Genomic DNA, 16,816 nt, shown 5'->3' on the forward strand with positions numbered 1-16,816 from the left:
AAACTGATCTGAAACAGCACAGAGTGAATATCAGAAAAATATGATGAAAAATCAAAGAAACAAACTGATTATTATTAAAATTGTGCTGTTATTAAAAAGCTAAGAATATGATCCGGGAGGATGTCAAACAACTTTTTATCCAAGAATTGATTTATATTTGATTATGAGTATTATTATTTATCCATGCGAACATGAATGACTAAGCTGCGCTGAAAGAATAAGAAATACCAACAAAAACTTAGAAAGTAGCAGCTGACCACTGAAAGAGGCACAGAGAAAGGTTTTAAGGCTCTTACCACAACTGATATGTGTTGCTTCTTGAAAATGTTGCTTCTCATAAGCAAGTATCGAACTGAACAGGAAATTCTAAGGCCCTGAGTTTTGTGCTCAGTGAGCCAGACGTAGTTGTTCAGCAGTATCACTTATTAAAATACAGGAAAGTGCAATACAAAATACAAACAAAAAAGAAAATAAAAACATTGTTAAATTAAGTCAGTCAATATCTTGCTAATTGAAGAACAGATGTTTTATAGTTTTTCCTTTATGCTACTCTTAGAAAAAGATATACACACACCCTAAAAAGTTGTGTGTGTATAAATTAACTTCAACTTTGAAATTATTCTGTTAAAAAACAACTTATTTTAACAAATGCAGTATCATTTCCTGGAGTATGTGGATGACAAAGACTACAAATAATGAGGACACTTTTTTGTTAAGATGAAGAGATGTTCAACATTTGCATGAAAACTGTCCCAACGAACCAATGGGGTTTTGTTGATAACATTAGGCTCTTTGATTGGTGGATCCATCACTAACTAAAAAATGAGGCTTAAAAAGGTCCCAGCACAGCATTCACTGCAAGCTGAATGACAGCAATGGCTCATCTGAAGCTTCTTCTTCTTCTGTGTGTTGGTGAGTGAAATATTGCACTTATTTCTCAGGTTGTGACAAATTCTGTGTTACTAAAGGATTATTTAGGTTTTCACTAAACCACCAGATACTGTTTTTGTTCTTCTTTGTCTCTGCTTTGATATCAGTTATTATACATTTGTCAGAATGTTACAGTATCAGGAACACTGTCTCTACAGTATGATTGTACTTTTTCTTCTTTTCATCAATTTGCAGACACATTTCTGCAACTATATTAACTAGAAAGAATATGTTGTTCTTCAGATGGAAGAAACAACCAGTTGTGAGTAAATTATTTTCTTTTTCAGGCATCACAGTCAGCACAGGAGTAGATTTGCACAAAAGGATCTATGGAGGCCAAAAGTGTCCAGACACTGAGCGTCAGTATCACGTGAAACTAAAGGCAACCAGTGCAACACATGAAAGTTTCTGTGGTGGCTCACTGATCCATGAACGGTGGATTCTGACTGCAGCCCACTGCTGGAAAAATGAACCTGGATGGTGAGAAAACAACAGTTTCACTTATAAATGTTTTTAATAGAATTTAAAAGTTAGGACAGTATTTCAAATGCTCATGTTTTGTAATTAGAGTCGCTTACACCCATTTCCCCTTGTGCAGGGATATGTATGCAACTTTAGGAGTTCATCCACATCCATCATGGATAAAGTTATTATTTCAACGATCTTCAGATAAAAAAAAAAAGGTGGAAATCACACGTGGATGGTTTTTTGTGGGCATAAATACAATTGATGACATCATGCTACTGGAAATTCCTTCACAACCAGGCAGGAAGACCGTTGCCTTACCAGACTGTGCAAATCCTCCCAACATGTAAGTTGTGCGCTTACCTAATAAGTCTGAATCCTTTCTGACTTTTCCACTTTTTTATTTTTATTTATTTGTATTGACATTTTACATTTATTTACATTATGATATTTATTAATTTACAATGTTGAATATTAGTCACCTGCTTACTGAACCCTGACCATATATTTGTATGTTTGTATGTCATGATGTTAATTTACAAAATATATTAAATTATTTAATTAACATTATTAACATTTTCCTTAAGTTTTTGTCAGAAAACCATATTATACTCACAGTGTTTCCATTCATAAAAACAATGAAGGGAAAAACAGGGGCGCACACTTTTTATAGAGCTGTATGGTACAGAATATAAGACAAACATAAAGAAAAAAATCAAAGTAGAAAGAACCATAAAATAATAATGTGCTCTGTCTATAGTACGCCTCTCAAAGCACAAGTGTAGTATCATATAATAAATCCCCATAGTACCTCACCACTTGCAATATCTGCAGCATATAAAGAGTTATCTAATACTTTATGATAAAATTATGACTTTATCATCAAAACAAAACTTTGATGGTAAATAAAATAGATAAAAAATAAAATAGATAAATAAGTAATTTCCAAAATAATGCTTTATTTTGGAAATTACTGCAACCAAGAACACACAAATAAACAAACCACCCCATGTGGAAAAGATATATATAAATCTTATAAAGTTTGTGTCTGTCTTGTGTGAAACTTGTATGAAAAGCATACAAGAGTGAAAACAAGAGATACAAGATCCCTTGAAAATCATATAAATGAAACTTGTATGTTTTGGATACTTACTAAAACAATATATGAAAGTGGCCACTTTCATGAGTAAACCATATCAGCCTTATATGATTCACTATATGAAGTAGGCCAAATCTGCTAGTCTTTTATAAGTTTTCTCTATTGCTTTTCCATATGGGACAGCTCAATCAACACAATATCACAGTAAAAACTTACATTACACTAAAGAAGGAGTTTAAACATAAACAACAGCAATGACAAACTCCCTCAGCAAGCATAATGTTTTTGTGGGATTGCACCACTATTCAATAACAAGTACAATCCTTCCAACTTTTCTTTATGTCAGGGCTCTGTGGCAGGCCTGAGGTGCCTCAGGCAGGGATGAGGACCCAAAATACAGGACTCATAGAGAATGAACGGCAAACTCAAAGAACCTCAGCTTTATTGCTGGCATGAAACAAAACATAAACCAAACTGAGAATGGTATGACAAGAACACATAGGCAATTCTGAGGATACAACACAACAGCGAGCTAAGGAAAACACAGGGCTTATATACACAGAGGCGTAATCAGGGAATGGGAAACAGGAGGGAGACGCAGCTGGGAGAAATTAGGGGTAACGAGTAGGGATGGGTATTGATAAGATTTTCACGATTCTGATTCCATTTTCGATTCTGTTTAACGATTCGATTCTTTATCGATTCTTTTTAAAAAAGGAAAACACTAAAGTCGAATAGCTTAGAACTTTGTTTTATATCTTCTCTTTGAACAAGATAGAAATTTAGGAGTAACATGGCCTTACAAACCTAACAGTGAGATCTTAAGAGATCCAGCCTACGGCTCTTCAATGGGGTGTCACAGGGTCCCCAGGAAAAAACATTGTAAATGTAAAATAATAAAACAAATATTCTTCTGTAGCAATAACAAAGTATAACATAAATTATTCAGTAGCAATTACACAAGAATATCCAGTAATGTCCCTGCCTACAATTAAACACATTCACTTACCGAAAATCGGGGGCATCTGCTGGCAAATGGGTGCAAGCCTTTGACCACAAACTTAGTCACTGCTCGGTGACATTCGTCTATCCTGGCCTGAAAGGAGACGCTACCGGTAGACTTCAGCGAGAACTGCCAGCATCTGAGCCAGACTCTGTCTGTCTCTCTCATCATGGTCACCTAAATGCACAGTAATGGCAGGTTTTGTAATAAGGCAGATCGCGCTAACATAATATGCGCTGTTAGTTGATTATTTACCTGCCGCATTAACGGGAGAGGACGTGCAAACGTTACCGCTGCTGCTGGGTTGAGATTCACGAGTCTGGAGCGGAATTAAAGAAGCGACATTCATTTAAGGTTATCGTGTGTCTTGTGAGCAAATGCTTTTGCATATTCGTAGTGTTTCCTCCCTTAAATGAAATATCTACTTTGCAAGTTGCCCCGTTGTCATCCGTTCTCGTAAAGTATAACCAAACTTTTGAGCGTTTGAGCCGCCATGTTTCCTGCCAGGTAAATGATGCTCCGCAACGTGGTGATGTCATTCGGGGCGACTGGAATCGATAAGGGAATTGTTTGCAAAAATGGCAAACAAGTCCAAGGAATTGAAACAGTGGGAACCAGTTCTCAACAAGAACCAGTTTTCGATACCCATCCCTAGTAACGAGACAGGGGGAAGCAAAACTGAATACACTGACATAAGACATGGACCTCCAAAGTAAAACAGGAAACAATCCACAAAGGCGCAGATTTGACACTGAACTAAACCTACACAAAGTACGAGGGCACAAGACATAAAACCTAAGAACAAAACCCTAAACCAGAATAAACTGAAACATAAAATTAAAACAAGACAATCAGAAGACATAAAAACCATAATACATAAAAATATAACAAACTGAAAATACTGGGTCAAAATGACCCAGAACCGTGACACGTTATACTGTACACATTAACATCATTAACAACATTAAAAATAGTATTTCTGTGTCTTTTAGACAGTGAATTTCATTCAACAAGTGGAATATGAAACATGAATGAATATAAAAGAGGACCATTTAAGAAAAATAATATAATATAGTAATAATAAACATACTAATACCAGTTTAAAATAAATGATTATCATTTTCATTCATTCCCTCTAAAGAGAAAATCTCCGTCCCAATCACACAACTTCAATAACATTTCTGTATTTTTAGCATATTATTATGATGTACTGGGTTGGCAGCCTTTTCAGAATTTAGTCTCCCTCTTCTGGGCGACTGGCTTCAGAGTGGTGGACAGTGAAGCAAGGTTAATCTGTTAGTGATGCACGCTGAGCCTAATTTCTAAGTTTCCAGTGTTTCAGGTGGCTCTCTTGTTACCTGGTAAGATCACCATGGAAATATGCTCCTGTTGAGATTATGTTCAGAGTTTTTGTGTAAAATGAGCAGGAAGCATCAAATTTTCATTAGTTATTTAATTTATAGTATGCTTTAAACATGACATAGATTGTCTGCTGAACTAATAAGTTTTATATAAGCAACTTGTTAAGACATACATTACTAACACCATCAGTTTAGGAGCAAACAGGTTTGGTTTGAATCTGCTCTGCTTCACACTGCTGGAAATACAGCTAATAGAACACAGATTAGAAAATGTATCAGTAACATTTGTAAACTATTTATCAGCTGTTCAATCTATAAAATTTCAATTTGATCTGGAGCCAAAATAAAGTGACTTCCTGGCCTTCTTTATTAAGCTATGGGCATTGAAAACAGTGAGTGACCTGTTTTAAATGTACGCCGTTTAAAGTTTCAGATCTCCAATTTGTGGCTGTCATGTTAGATTAAAAACAGCAGCACCAATAGCACAGTGATGATCAAATCATAATGTTTCTGCAACTTTTCTTTGATTTGCAACACCAGCGTTGTAATTTGCTGTTATATATTTTTATATTATTTATAGCACACACACACACACACACACACACAACCATCTCTAGGGTATACAGAAAGTGGCATGAAAAAGTAAAATATCCAGTGAGTCGCAGTTTTCTGGATGAAAATGCTTCGTCAGTGCCAGATATCAGAATGGCCAGCCTGCTTTGAGTTGATGGGAAGGCAACATCTCGAACACTTAAAATAAAATCGCAGGAAGGTTAAGAGCCTCTGTAACCACATGTATCTTTGTTTTGTTTTTTTAAACACCATCTAATATGCTTAACACAACTTAACACATTAGACATAAAGACATAACTCAAAGCAACACTGTAGCAAGATCTGCAACATCTCTTCAACTTTTATTTTGAGTGTATTTTTACATTTTGAGTAGATGTTTGCTGGGTTTCTGCTGACGTCAACCCATTTTTGCGATCATACTAATTTGCCCTGTCTGACTAATGCTGACAGTCTATGGCTGAGAGGATTGCGCCTAATTCATGGATTCTGCATTGCTTGAGAACTGTTTGCTCATCAAGATGACCAAATCCCAAGACTGTAAAAAAACAGCTCTCAATTTGTTCATTCTTGTGTTATAAGCAGACCTTGACTAAAAAAATTGTATCTTGTGTAAATCTTTTTTACACACACAAAAATTCTCATCTATAGATGCACAAACATAAAATTTTCAGATATTTTGGTTTATAAGGTTACAACACTCAGTTCACAACTACACATTTGCTTTACAAGTACAAAGTATTTATGACCACAGTTTGAGCCCATACAAAAGGAGCCAAGCCATGAGGCAGTAGCAGGTAAATGACAGTGTGTTGTTAATGCAGCAGAAAGTGTCAGAATTTTCCTTGTGAATCAAACATGTTTATAAGCTTCTTAGTAAAGCTGTGTGGAAGCGACTTGGTGACCAGAAAAAAAAACATAGTATAGATCATTTTGAGAATAAAGTTGAAATTTTGAGATTTATTAATTTATTTGATGTTTAAAACACATGGATGGACCTGAAATTAATTGATTATTATTTATTGGTCTGTTTCTAGAGGAGACGTCGTTCAGGTTGCAGGACTTGGTGGGTATAGGGTAAATGCGACAGGCCACACACGTAAGAAAGTTTTTTGATGAATTATTTCACAGTTTATGCTAGACTTTATTTTGGTTTCTGTGTCTGTTTTACAGCTACATTCACGTTTTATTTGACTACTGTAATATAAACAAAGATTTTAAATTTTATAGTAGATATACTGTATGCCAGGTTCCTTGTTTAAAAATCATTTGGAAACATCCAGAAAAAAGACAAAACATCAATTTCCTCAAGATTTTAGTTTTTGAAAGGTTATGAATGACTTTTGTTCTTTGGCTTTTTTCTCCAGTCCCTGGCCAACCACCTCATCTCCAGTGTGCAAACATGCATGTTGTTGACTGTGAGCCTACCAGAAACGATCCATGTTATTCAGATGTGCCGTATAACAACAGGCTGTGTCTGGAAGAACCTAATGTAGATACACGTGGGGTAAGTTGACTGCTAACATCACTGTATATCATCTCTGTATGTTTTAGATCTTTTGGAAGAAACTTGAACACAAACTATATTTTTCTCTCTCAGGGTGATTCTGGTGGTGGAGTGATTTACAACAACATGATTTATGGTGTAATCAAAGGCGGTGGTGTACGTGTCTGTACCAGACCAGCTGTTACTGTGAATGTTTGTTCTTACATGAAATGGATAAACCAGACAATTTATCCAAAAAGTAATGGAAAATAACTGAATGAAAATAACATCCAGAATAAACAATCATCTCTACATGAAACTTGTGTGCTGTGTGTTGTTTCTGCTCTAGAATATCTTCATGTTAACTGCAAATTGTGAACCTTTTTGTTTGGTCTAAATTATTGTGTTAGATTTGCAGCTTGTGTGTGTTTGAATGTGGTGTCAGGTGTGTAGCAGCTCATCCTGTTGTTGAGAAACTCTCAGACTCACACTGTGAAGATGCAGAAAGGCTTTCTGATCAGACATGCCACCAATCAGCTGCAGGGCCTGAACATGATAAATTTCATGAATCAGAGCTGATTGTTGAGGCTGAAAATGTTCACGTGGAGGCTGTTGGCTCATTGGTGGCAGATAAACTTTTCTTTTAATCACTTCACTATACAGGGCATTAAAATAAATACAGTAACTATCAAAATACGTTTTGTTGATAAAATGCATTTTTTGAAACTGTCCATTGTTTTGTCCCAACTCTAATCACACAACCCCCACCCCCAAAACAGAACATAAATAAAATAAAATTATAGTACATATGAACATATGTATTTTATATCTCATAATACATTGTTTCCATCTTATCTTCAGTCCTGCATTTTTATACTTCTAAAACCAAAGTGAAAACTAATCTTTTAATATTCACAAAGCTCATGGACACTATTACTCAAACCAGATGTCGCTGTTACACAAAACTATTTCACTCTAATGCTTCTCGCGTAAACACTGTCATAACTATTCTCATAACCAATAAACTGAGAATGTGTTTCACCTCATCAAAGCTCTATAACATATAGTTTTTAAAAAAATATATATTTATATTGCCTACTATCACTGGAGGTTTTTATTTTTAGACCTGTAGAACATTAAAAGAAAATTAATATGAGAATAGATTTCAGGATTTCATCATGATTCATTTTCCATATTAGGCAGCACGTTCAAATTTCCTGGGAAGTAGTGAAAACATTTCAAAGTAGATATCATTAAATGCTAATTAAAACAACGTCTTTTAAATTGCATCAATATTTTCCTACTGAGCAGTAAAAGCACACAGAGCTCTTTTAACGTGAAGCAGCAAAGTGATGTTTAAATATTGTTTATTATTACAATAAGAGACTAAATTAACTTGTTTTGAACTCTTCAGTTTTCTCTTTCAATGCTGCTGTTTGTTTCCTCCTCCACTTGTAACGTCAGGGAATGTGCATAGCGCCCTCTGCTGTGTGTTTGAGAGCACTGCACTGCATGGTCATTAAATTAAACTGCCCGGAGGTATAACATGAGCAAAGGAAGCTCATGAAGTGAAGACGTTTCTTGGATAAGAAGTTAAACATCATCCAGAACCTTAAAGAAGTAAAGTCGCTTTCTTTCCAGGCTCCTTAGACAACCATGACCTGGATGACTGAGAACCTACAAACACACATGAGCAGCAGTTTATTTAATGTGGAGGTGAGCAGTGCCCAAACCAACAACCAACAAGTTTTATTGAACCCTACTTCAGTCAATCAGCTGTGTGTGTGTGTGTGTGTGTGTGTGTGTGTGTGTGTGTGTGTGTGTGTGTGTGTGTGTGTGTGTGTGTGTGTGTGTGTGTGTGTGATTATATTGTATGATATTTTAATCGTGCTCTGTTACAATGTTACTGTTTTGGTTGTGCTGCATGAAAGATGTTGAGTGTGTATTAGGGAAGGTTAGTTACCGGAGCTGGAGATGAGTTATTCAGGCAAACTCTCGACAGCATTAACTGTCCTGTTAATGTAAAACCTTAATAAACCACGGTGAAGCAAAATGTCTTGTGCTTAAGACTCTTTTTTTTTTTTTTGTCCCGTTTGGATCTTTAGCCATCAGAATTGTTGTCTTAAGGCCAAGAAAGATGCCAAGCGGATCTATTTTACCGAGTGGATCATCATGGCCTTGCCATATTGGTCCATTTGATTGACCTTTATTATAAATATGTATTTATTTTATTTTATTTTCGGTTGCTACAAACGGGACAGACATGACTGAGGGATAGGACAGGGAGAAAGAATGAAAGAAAGAGAGGGAGAGAAAGAAAAACAGAGGGGAGAAGAGACGGTGAGAAAGGGGGGAAGAAAGAAAAACAAACAAAACACCTGGATCACCTGTATGGAGAGAAAAAAAAACAGAAGAGAAAACAAACAAAACACAAAAAATGATAAATACAGCACCATCACAATAAACTAGCTAGCAGTAGATAACAGTAGATACTAAATATTAAACGCTATTGTGCAGCACGCAAGATAGACAGCGCACAATGTGCTTTGAGGCAGCAGCCAAGAAAGGTGTAGTCCGCTCAGATGTAGTGTTGCTGTGTGCTGTTCTAAAGTGCATGCTTTACTAGCTGACTCTACTTTTCCAAGCGATATTTAGAATAGATAACACTCTAATCGAATTTTTAAGTTGTTCCATTCTCCAGGAGAGCATGGTCCTGCTTCCTATCAGAGAGCAGCACGGCTCCTCCCGAAAACCCTGTGCTTAAGACGCTACATGAAAGTTACAGTGAAAATTAGAGTATATATGTTCAGTGCAGATAGGCATATAGTGTATATAGTTAGATAGTTATACATATCATACAAAAATCCACCACAAACTATTAACTATTTTTCTTCCTCACTCCCTTTCCTCTTCATCCACTTGCTCTCTCAACCAAACCTGTTTTATTCTCTCTTCATTCATTTTCCTCAGTGAGGAAATGAAAGATGATATCTTCTAGAAGTATTGAACAGACTGTTAGTGAACACAGGCTTGTAATTGTTACTTTTTATTGGCATTAATCACAACAGAGAACAGAGTAAACTTCAGACTAGTTGCGATCAGGTTCTAAACCTGCAACATAAAGTAGAGGCCAACACAGCAGTTTACAACAATAAGAGTTTCAGTTCAAGAAAATAACTGAAGATAAAATCTTGGGGATGAAGCACCAAACAGACTTGAACTGCCTTTAGTGACTTTTTACTTGATACATGACCTGAAATATTGATTTGAAATCTCAAACATGATTTCACATCGTCATCGACTTGTCTGAACTTTTCTCAGCTGACCTGATCCAAAACACTGAAAACATCATAAGTTCATAAATTCAAACAATGTTTTGGAGTATAACTAACAAAATAGTAAGAGTGCTTTAAAAAAGTGCTGAACTTTTTAGCTCACAATGTCACACAACATCATTGGTCAAAATGATTTATTCTTATGATCCTAAACAGAACAATCAGAGATAAAAAGACAAATGGATACACCACTACGAAAAGTCAATAAGAAATTCAACATCAATATTTAACCAGTTCATTTAACCCTTTAAAACCGGTCAGAGCGGGCACGCTCCGTTTTGCGTAACTATTTTAAAATCCCGGTAGCACTGCAACCACGTGAGCTAGCGTGGTAGCGTGGTAGCGCAATAATTGTTTTTGCATATGAAACCGGAGGAGTTGTACTTACATCTTATGGCATCAGCTTGTCCTAGGTCACAGTTTCCTTCCACATAAAGCTTTGCAAAAACTGGATAAAAAGCACTTGCAGCAAAAAAACCCATAATATTCCAGAAACAGGCTTTGCCGATCCGATCAGCTGTTCATAACACTTCCTACGTCCATCAGCACAAACTATCGCATGTCCGTCATGTCCTGCCCGAAACCGGAAGTGACATCATTGTCGCGGAAATGTAGTTTTTTACCACCAAGGCCTCATGAGCCTATACTGGTGTTTTTAAAAGTTATGTTTGACTTTATGACTTTCTCTGTCGTTTCTGGGATGCTTAGGACTCATATTGCACTGCTGGAAATAGTTTATTTTGATGCATATGCTGCTTTTTTGCAAATTTGCACTATAATATTTATTTTCGTTTTTCCTGCAGTGTATAGAAATTGGTGTATTTCAAAAATAAAACTATGAAGACACTCAAAATAAATTTCCTGTGGTGGGAAACTTGTTTGTGCAACTTTTTTGTATTTACAGTTTTGAGGGATAAGCCTCTTAAATTTCTCTAACTAGAAATATATGTTAAAAAACAAAAACGATTTTCAATTTTTTTGTAGTTTATTGCAATTTTTTGCAATTTATGTAATTACTATGCACTTAATGCATGCATATTATTAACATTTAGGCTGTAATGGTTGTATTGATGTATAGCAACTTGAAATGCTCCCAAAAATGGCACTACAACATGTAAAAATATAATATAAGCTCTGGCAGACTTGGTTCTGTGGTAGGTCTTAAAGGGTTAAACACTTCATTCTGCCCAGACTGAAGGGGACACTTAGGCTACGTTCACACTGCAGGTCTTAATGCTCAATTCCGATTTTTTGATCAAATCCGATTTTTTTGTCTGCGTGTTCACACTACAAATAAAATGCGACAGCAAACGCGCTCTAGTGTGAACGCTAAAAGCGGCCCGCATGCGCAAAAGAAGACGTCACACACAACGCACTCTGGTTATACCCTGAGCAAACAATATTGTTTGACTGATGGCCGTTAATATAAAGACTTCCGACTTTACGTTTCCCAATTTTTGCTTTAAGTTATTTTGTTATTTACATAATAATGTAAATAACCTAATAATTATCCTTATTGCTGTTTTAGAGGAGCGGTGCTTCAAAGGATAGTTGCAGATTTCTGTCAGAATCTACAGATTATACAGTACAAATAAAATGTTCACGTTTCTCCAACGTTGTCTTCCCAACAGTTTCACTAACATCTACACTGGATGGCCAGGAAGCGTTCGCAATGTCTTATCGGGCGCTTCTCCGACGCTGATAATTGGCGTCTGTCTTGTGTCAGTGACGTAAAAGACGGATTTAATGCGAAATGACCATTCACACAGCAGTCGCTTTCTGAAACATCGGATATGTATCGGATTCAGTACCACATACGAAAGTGACCCAGATCGGATTTGAAAATATCGGATTTGTGCCGTTCACACTGTCATACCATGATCGGATATGGGTCGCATAGGGTCAAAAAAATCGGATTTGATGCGCTTTCGCCTGCAGTGTGAACGTAGCCTTATTTCCTGTCTGCTAATTTTCACCAGTCCAGCTGAGGGAGACATTGTTGAACAATATGACTGAGGACACATCATCACTGTAACATCAGCACATTCAGTTTGTGTTAAAGCTTGTTTTTCCTGAAGAAACATGCACACCATCTTTCAAGTATTATGGCATCGGAAAAGATCACAAAATCTTGAGATGCTCCAAAAAGATGCAGACAAAAACACAACAATGTTTGTCATATTCTCTAAGGTCTCCCAGGCTTGAAATGGATTCTTGTATAACAGCATTTTAGTGCAAAGATGGTTAAATGAACAGATATTGTGATAAAGCTTAGAAATAGAAAATGGTGCTAAATAATGCAAAGTTTAATGAGAAACACAAACTGTAAAGTAATAATGGAAGCTGTGATTCATCCCAGAGTGTGACAGAGAGCAGAGACACTCTACATATTAGAAAACACAGAATTTGACCATCTGGAATGCAGGTGACAAAAAAAGGCATCAAAACTTGAAGGCTGGTGTCCTGAAATAACATAATACTAATACTACTAAAACTACTACTACTAATAATAATAATACATTTTATTTAAGAAAGCGCCTTTCAAAACACTCAAGGACACTGCACACAAGCAATAACAACAACAAACATAACAATTTACAAAATAATAACAACAAGTTATTAGAAAAGTTGAGTAAAAAATAAAATAAATTAAAGTAGCGGGATGGAAAAATTGATGGGGAACAGGCTAATGTGGATAGGTGAGTTTTGAGTCTGGACTTAAAAAGAGGGAGGGAAGTGATGTCATTAGCAAGACTATAGAACTTGACTGCACGCTGAGGTGTTCAGGTCAGGTTCAATACCAGGGGTGGGCAACTCCAGGCCTCGAGGGCCGGTGTCCCTGCAGGTTTTAGATGTGTCCTTGAACCAACACAGCTGATTTAAATGGCTAAATTAGCTCCTCAAAATGTCCTGTAGTTCTCCAGAGGCCTGGTAATGAACTAATCATGTGATTCAGGTGTGTTGACCCAAGATGAGATCTAAAACCCGCAGGACACCGGCCCTCGAGGCCTGGAATTGCCCACCCCTGTTCTATACAGTCTTGCTAATGACCTTCTAATTGTATTCAGCAGGGGCACATGTAAAAGTTTCAGAACACCGGCCCTCGAGGATTCGAATTGGACACCCCTGATCTAGATCCACTGAGTAAACACAGCACTGCAAACACAGAAATAGAGTTGGTGGAAATTTCAAATATAATACTTTTACTCAAATGTTTGACTCTCACTTCTCCTCCACCTTGTGCTGTTTAGTCTTAAATGTCTGACTGTGCTGAGAATATGTGTCAGCTATGGTCAGTGTTTTACATGAAGTTTATGATGTGGCGATGAGGAAAAAGGTGGATCTATCTCTAAGTTCGATCTCTTAGGAATAGCTCAAGTGCTTTGAATATATTATATGATTTGAAAACAAATAATTGACATTAGAGCCCAGGTTTCCTGTCCACCATCACATTAGCTGAGTAGCTGGCAAATCTGTGGGGAACAGAGAAGATCAGCCATCAGTCAGTCAGAAGTTTCTGTTTTTTGAAGAAAAACAAAATCAGTTGATTTTGACTACAGACACTCCATCACACTAATGCAGGGACCCATTATGAGACATCAGTCCTCTGAGATCTGAGAGGAGACGGTTTGTATCAAGTAAACCAAACTGACAACTGACCACAGAGCATATAATTAAAGTCATTTTGTTGCTCTGTTGGGCATTTATAAAGAGACCATGCCTGGTAAGATAACACAACATTTATACAGCACTGCCCCTGTGTGGTCACACTGAAACACAACAGCTTCTCATTTTCTTTACTTTACTAATCACTGCTGAAAGTGTAATTTTAATCATCCCTTCACTAAAAACAAAACAGTAAGATAAAAATAATGAAACTAATCAAATGAATTAACTCTTGATGATCTTATTATTAGTTTCTATTATCCACCTACTTTCTTACTACCTCATCTCACATCCACCCTCTCTACTCAGCATCCTCCAGTTTTTATTTGTCTGTCCTTCCAGAACAATCAGTCAATATAATCTGTCATCACCAATAAAATCCTGAAAGTTTATATAAGAACAACTTACAAAATATCTTGTGTAGTATTTTGCAAGACAATCCAGGGATCAGAGTCAAGCTTTTAAAAATGGGTTAAATAAAATTATGTGGCCACATGTTTGTAGTCAAAGTAAATTATTGTGTTTGTGTGCAAAATCCCAGTCATAAAAAGAGCAGCTTATAATAATGTGTTCACTGTTATAACAATGCAAATTGAATCGAACGCACTCTGAGGGAGTATAAGTTAATGTACAACACCACCTCGCCTCTGTTTGATAAGCCAACGGCAGGAGAAGACATTTTACTAACAGAGATAAACGTTAGCAGCTGCTAACCATCTGCAGGCAGACTGGAGGTAAAACAGCTCCTGCAAACCCAAAACTTGCCACTGTTTTACCTTTTTATATAAGTGGCACAAAAATGTAAAGAGACTAAATTTAACTTCACTTGTAAACTGTTGTTTTTGTTAGTCTGTGAGCTTTGAGTGCAGAAACAGTGAGTATCCTCAAACCACAAAACACATACTGCGCACACTTTTTTCTTTCTGCTGCATTAATAAACGTGCTTGACATGAATTCTCCTGGTATCATGTCTTGCACAGCTCTGACTTACAGCTGGAATTGAGTGCCAACTTCGCAGTAGCTCCAGTAGTGATTGCAAAATGCATGGACGTGTCTTCTCTTTCAAAATATTGTATATAGTCAGGGCTGGACTGGCCATCGGGCATACTGGGCATTTGCCCGATGGGCTGCTCGTGATTTTTCGTTTTTATGGGCCGATGGGGTTTTATTTCTTTTCTTTTTTAACGATATAAATAAATGGTGGTGGATTGGCCAGTTGGTCATGATCGACTCTGGGCTTGACCAGTTACAGCAGAGGAGGTCGAACTTTAAAGTTGAGGTGAAAAGGAACGCGATTTCATAACTACTTCAGCTAGAAAGATGCTAATTCAATCATGAAACTGATCAATGATCAGCTGATCAGCTTTTCTCTCTGCGCCAGAAAGAGGGAACCAGCAGATGTTGCGCTAAACAACAGCAGCACGTTTAAGCTTGATCAGCTGTCGGTAGAATTTAGTTAATGTTAATTTCTAGTATCAGCTGATGTTTGCTGGAGCCACGGCTGTAAAGCTGCTGGTCATGATTTCGGTTTGGATATGTGGTGAGAGGGAAACATGAAGATGAAACCAGGAGATGTCCTTACTGAATCATCAGAGCTGAACAGGTGATGGAGAAACAGGGTTACCTTTTAGGTGACATGAATGAGTTGAAGGGAAGTTATGAACTGTTTCTGAGAGACAAATAACATCAGGATCCTTACGTTTCTTTCATATTCTCATTTAAAATGTCTCGCTTTTAATAAATATTTATAAGATAAGATAAGATAAGATAATCTTTATTAGTCCCACACGTGGGAAATTTGTTTTGTCACAGCAGGAAGTGGACAGTGCAAAAGTTATGAGGCAAAAATTAGAATACAATATAATATCTGAATCTTACAACCAAAGTTTTCATCTGATGTAAAATGTATAGAAATACATTATTGTATTCAGTAAATATTAAGTCTAGTATATACCCTAGTAAGTTATAGTGTTCTTTCCTTTGGGAAGGTACCATCTGTGCAGTCTGCAATTCTGTTGAAGAAAGATGTTGAATCTATTTGATTACAGGAGAAAAATAATAGATTTCTGTGCATTTGTTTGGTACATGCATTAAATTAAAATCAGTTTTGTCAATTAAGCATCTTGAAACAGAGGGTGGGGGAGTGGTTCCCTATTTTTTTCTCTTTTCTTTTTTTGCTGGGAGTTGGCAACCCTATTAGTTAGGTATATGTAATTATAAATTTGGTTGTTTTATATTTTTGCTAAAGACCGTTTAGAATACCAGAATAGGGAGGGTGGTGTAGGTTTAAGTTTATTATAAAGGCTTTATGGCTTTTCCTATAATACCATGGTGGGCCGGTCACTAGTCAAAATGCCTGGGCTGATTTTTTGTCCCAGTCCAGCCCAGTATATAGTCAGCAGAGCAGAGAATAGACAATAGACAACACAATGGGTATTATGAGAGGAAGTGTATGAATAACCATTGATGTGTCTGATTTGCCTTCCTCAGCTGTAGTTTGCATTGAGTACAAATGACCACGTTTGCATTGATAAGAAGCAAATTTTTTACTGTGGAACTGATGCTGATATTTCCAAGAGCAGTAAAACAGCAATAAAACATCATGAAGATGAAAATGCTCCTGTGTCCCCTTACCAACCTAAAAGGTGAATTTGACTTGCAAATGGCATTAAGGAGTTCTGTCTAAGTAGCAGCTGCTTCAGTGCTTACTTATCTTTCACCACTATAAGGAACTGTGGGCACAGCAACATTAACTGCCAAAGAAAAGACGACTCTCTCACTTCTCTTCAACCTCGTGCTGTTACTGGTTGAGCTTTGGTCTTTTGAAGAAACACATGTTTCCAATTCAGCTCCCAATTTTAACCAGTTAAGCAACATCTCAAAATTAAAAACACTTCTGGA

The 16,816-nt window shown here is 36.7% G+C and overlaps 1 protein-coding gene across 1 annotated transcript; it reads left to right on the plus strand.

Moving 5' to 3' along the window:
• The first annotated feature begins 843 nt into the window (after window positions 1-843).
• LOC113024605 (snake venom serine protease ussurin-like) lies at window positions 844-9,678 on the plus strand. The gene is made up of 6 exons (XM_080302607.1): window positions 844-912; window positions 1,218-1,410; window positions 1,529-1,741; window positions 6,466-6,527; window positions 6,796-6,935; window positions 9,616-9,678. Exons 1-6 carry the CDS (start codon window positions 867-869, stop codon window positions 9,676-9,678), a joined length of 717 nt encoding a protein of 238 aa, XP_080158733.1. The 5' UTR covers window positions 844-866.
• The last annotated feature ends 7,138 nt before the right edge of the window (window positions 9,679-16,816 follow it).

Source organism: Astatotilapia calliptera, chromosome 6 (genome assembly GCF_964374335.1).
Source record: "Astatotilapia calliptera chromosome 6, fAstCal68.1, whole genome shotgun sequence".
In the NCBI taxonomy this organism is placed as follows: domain Eukaryota; kingdom Metazoa; phylum Chordata; class Actinopteri; order Cichliformes; family Cichlidae; genus Astatotilapia; species Astatotilapia calliptera.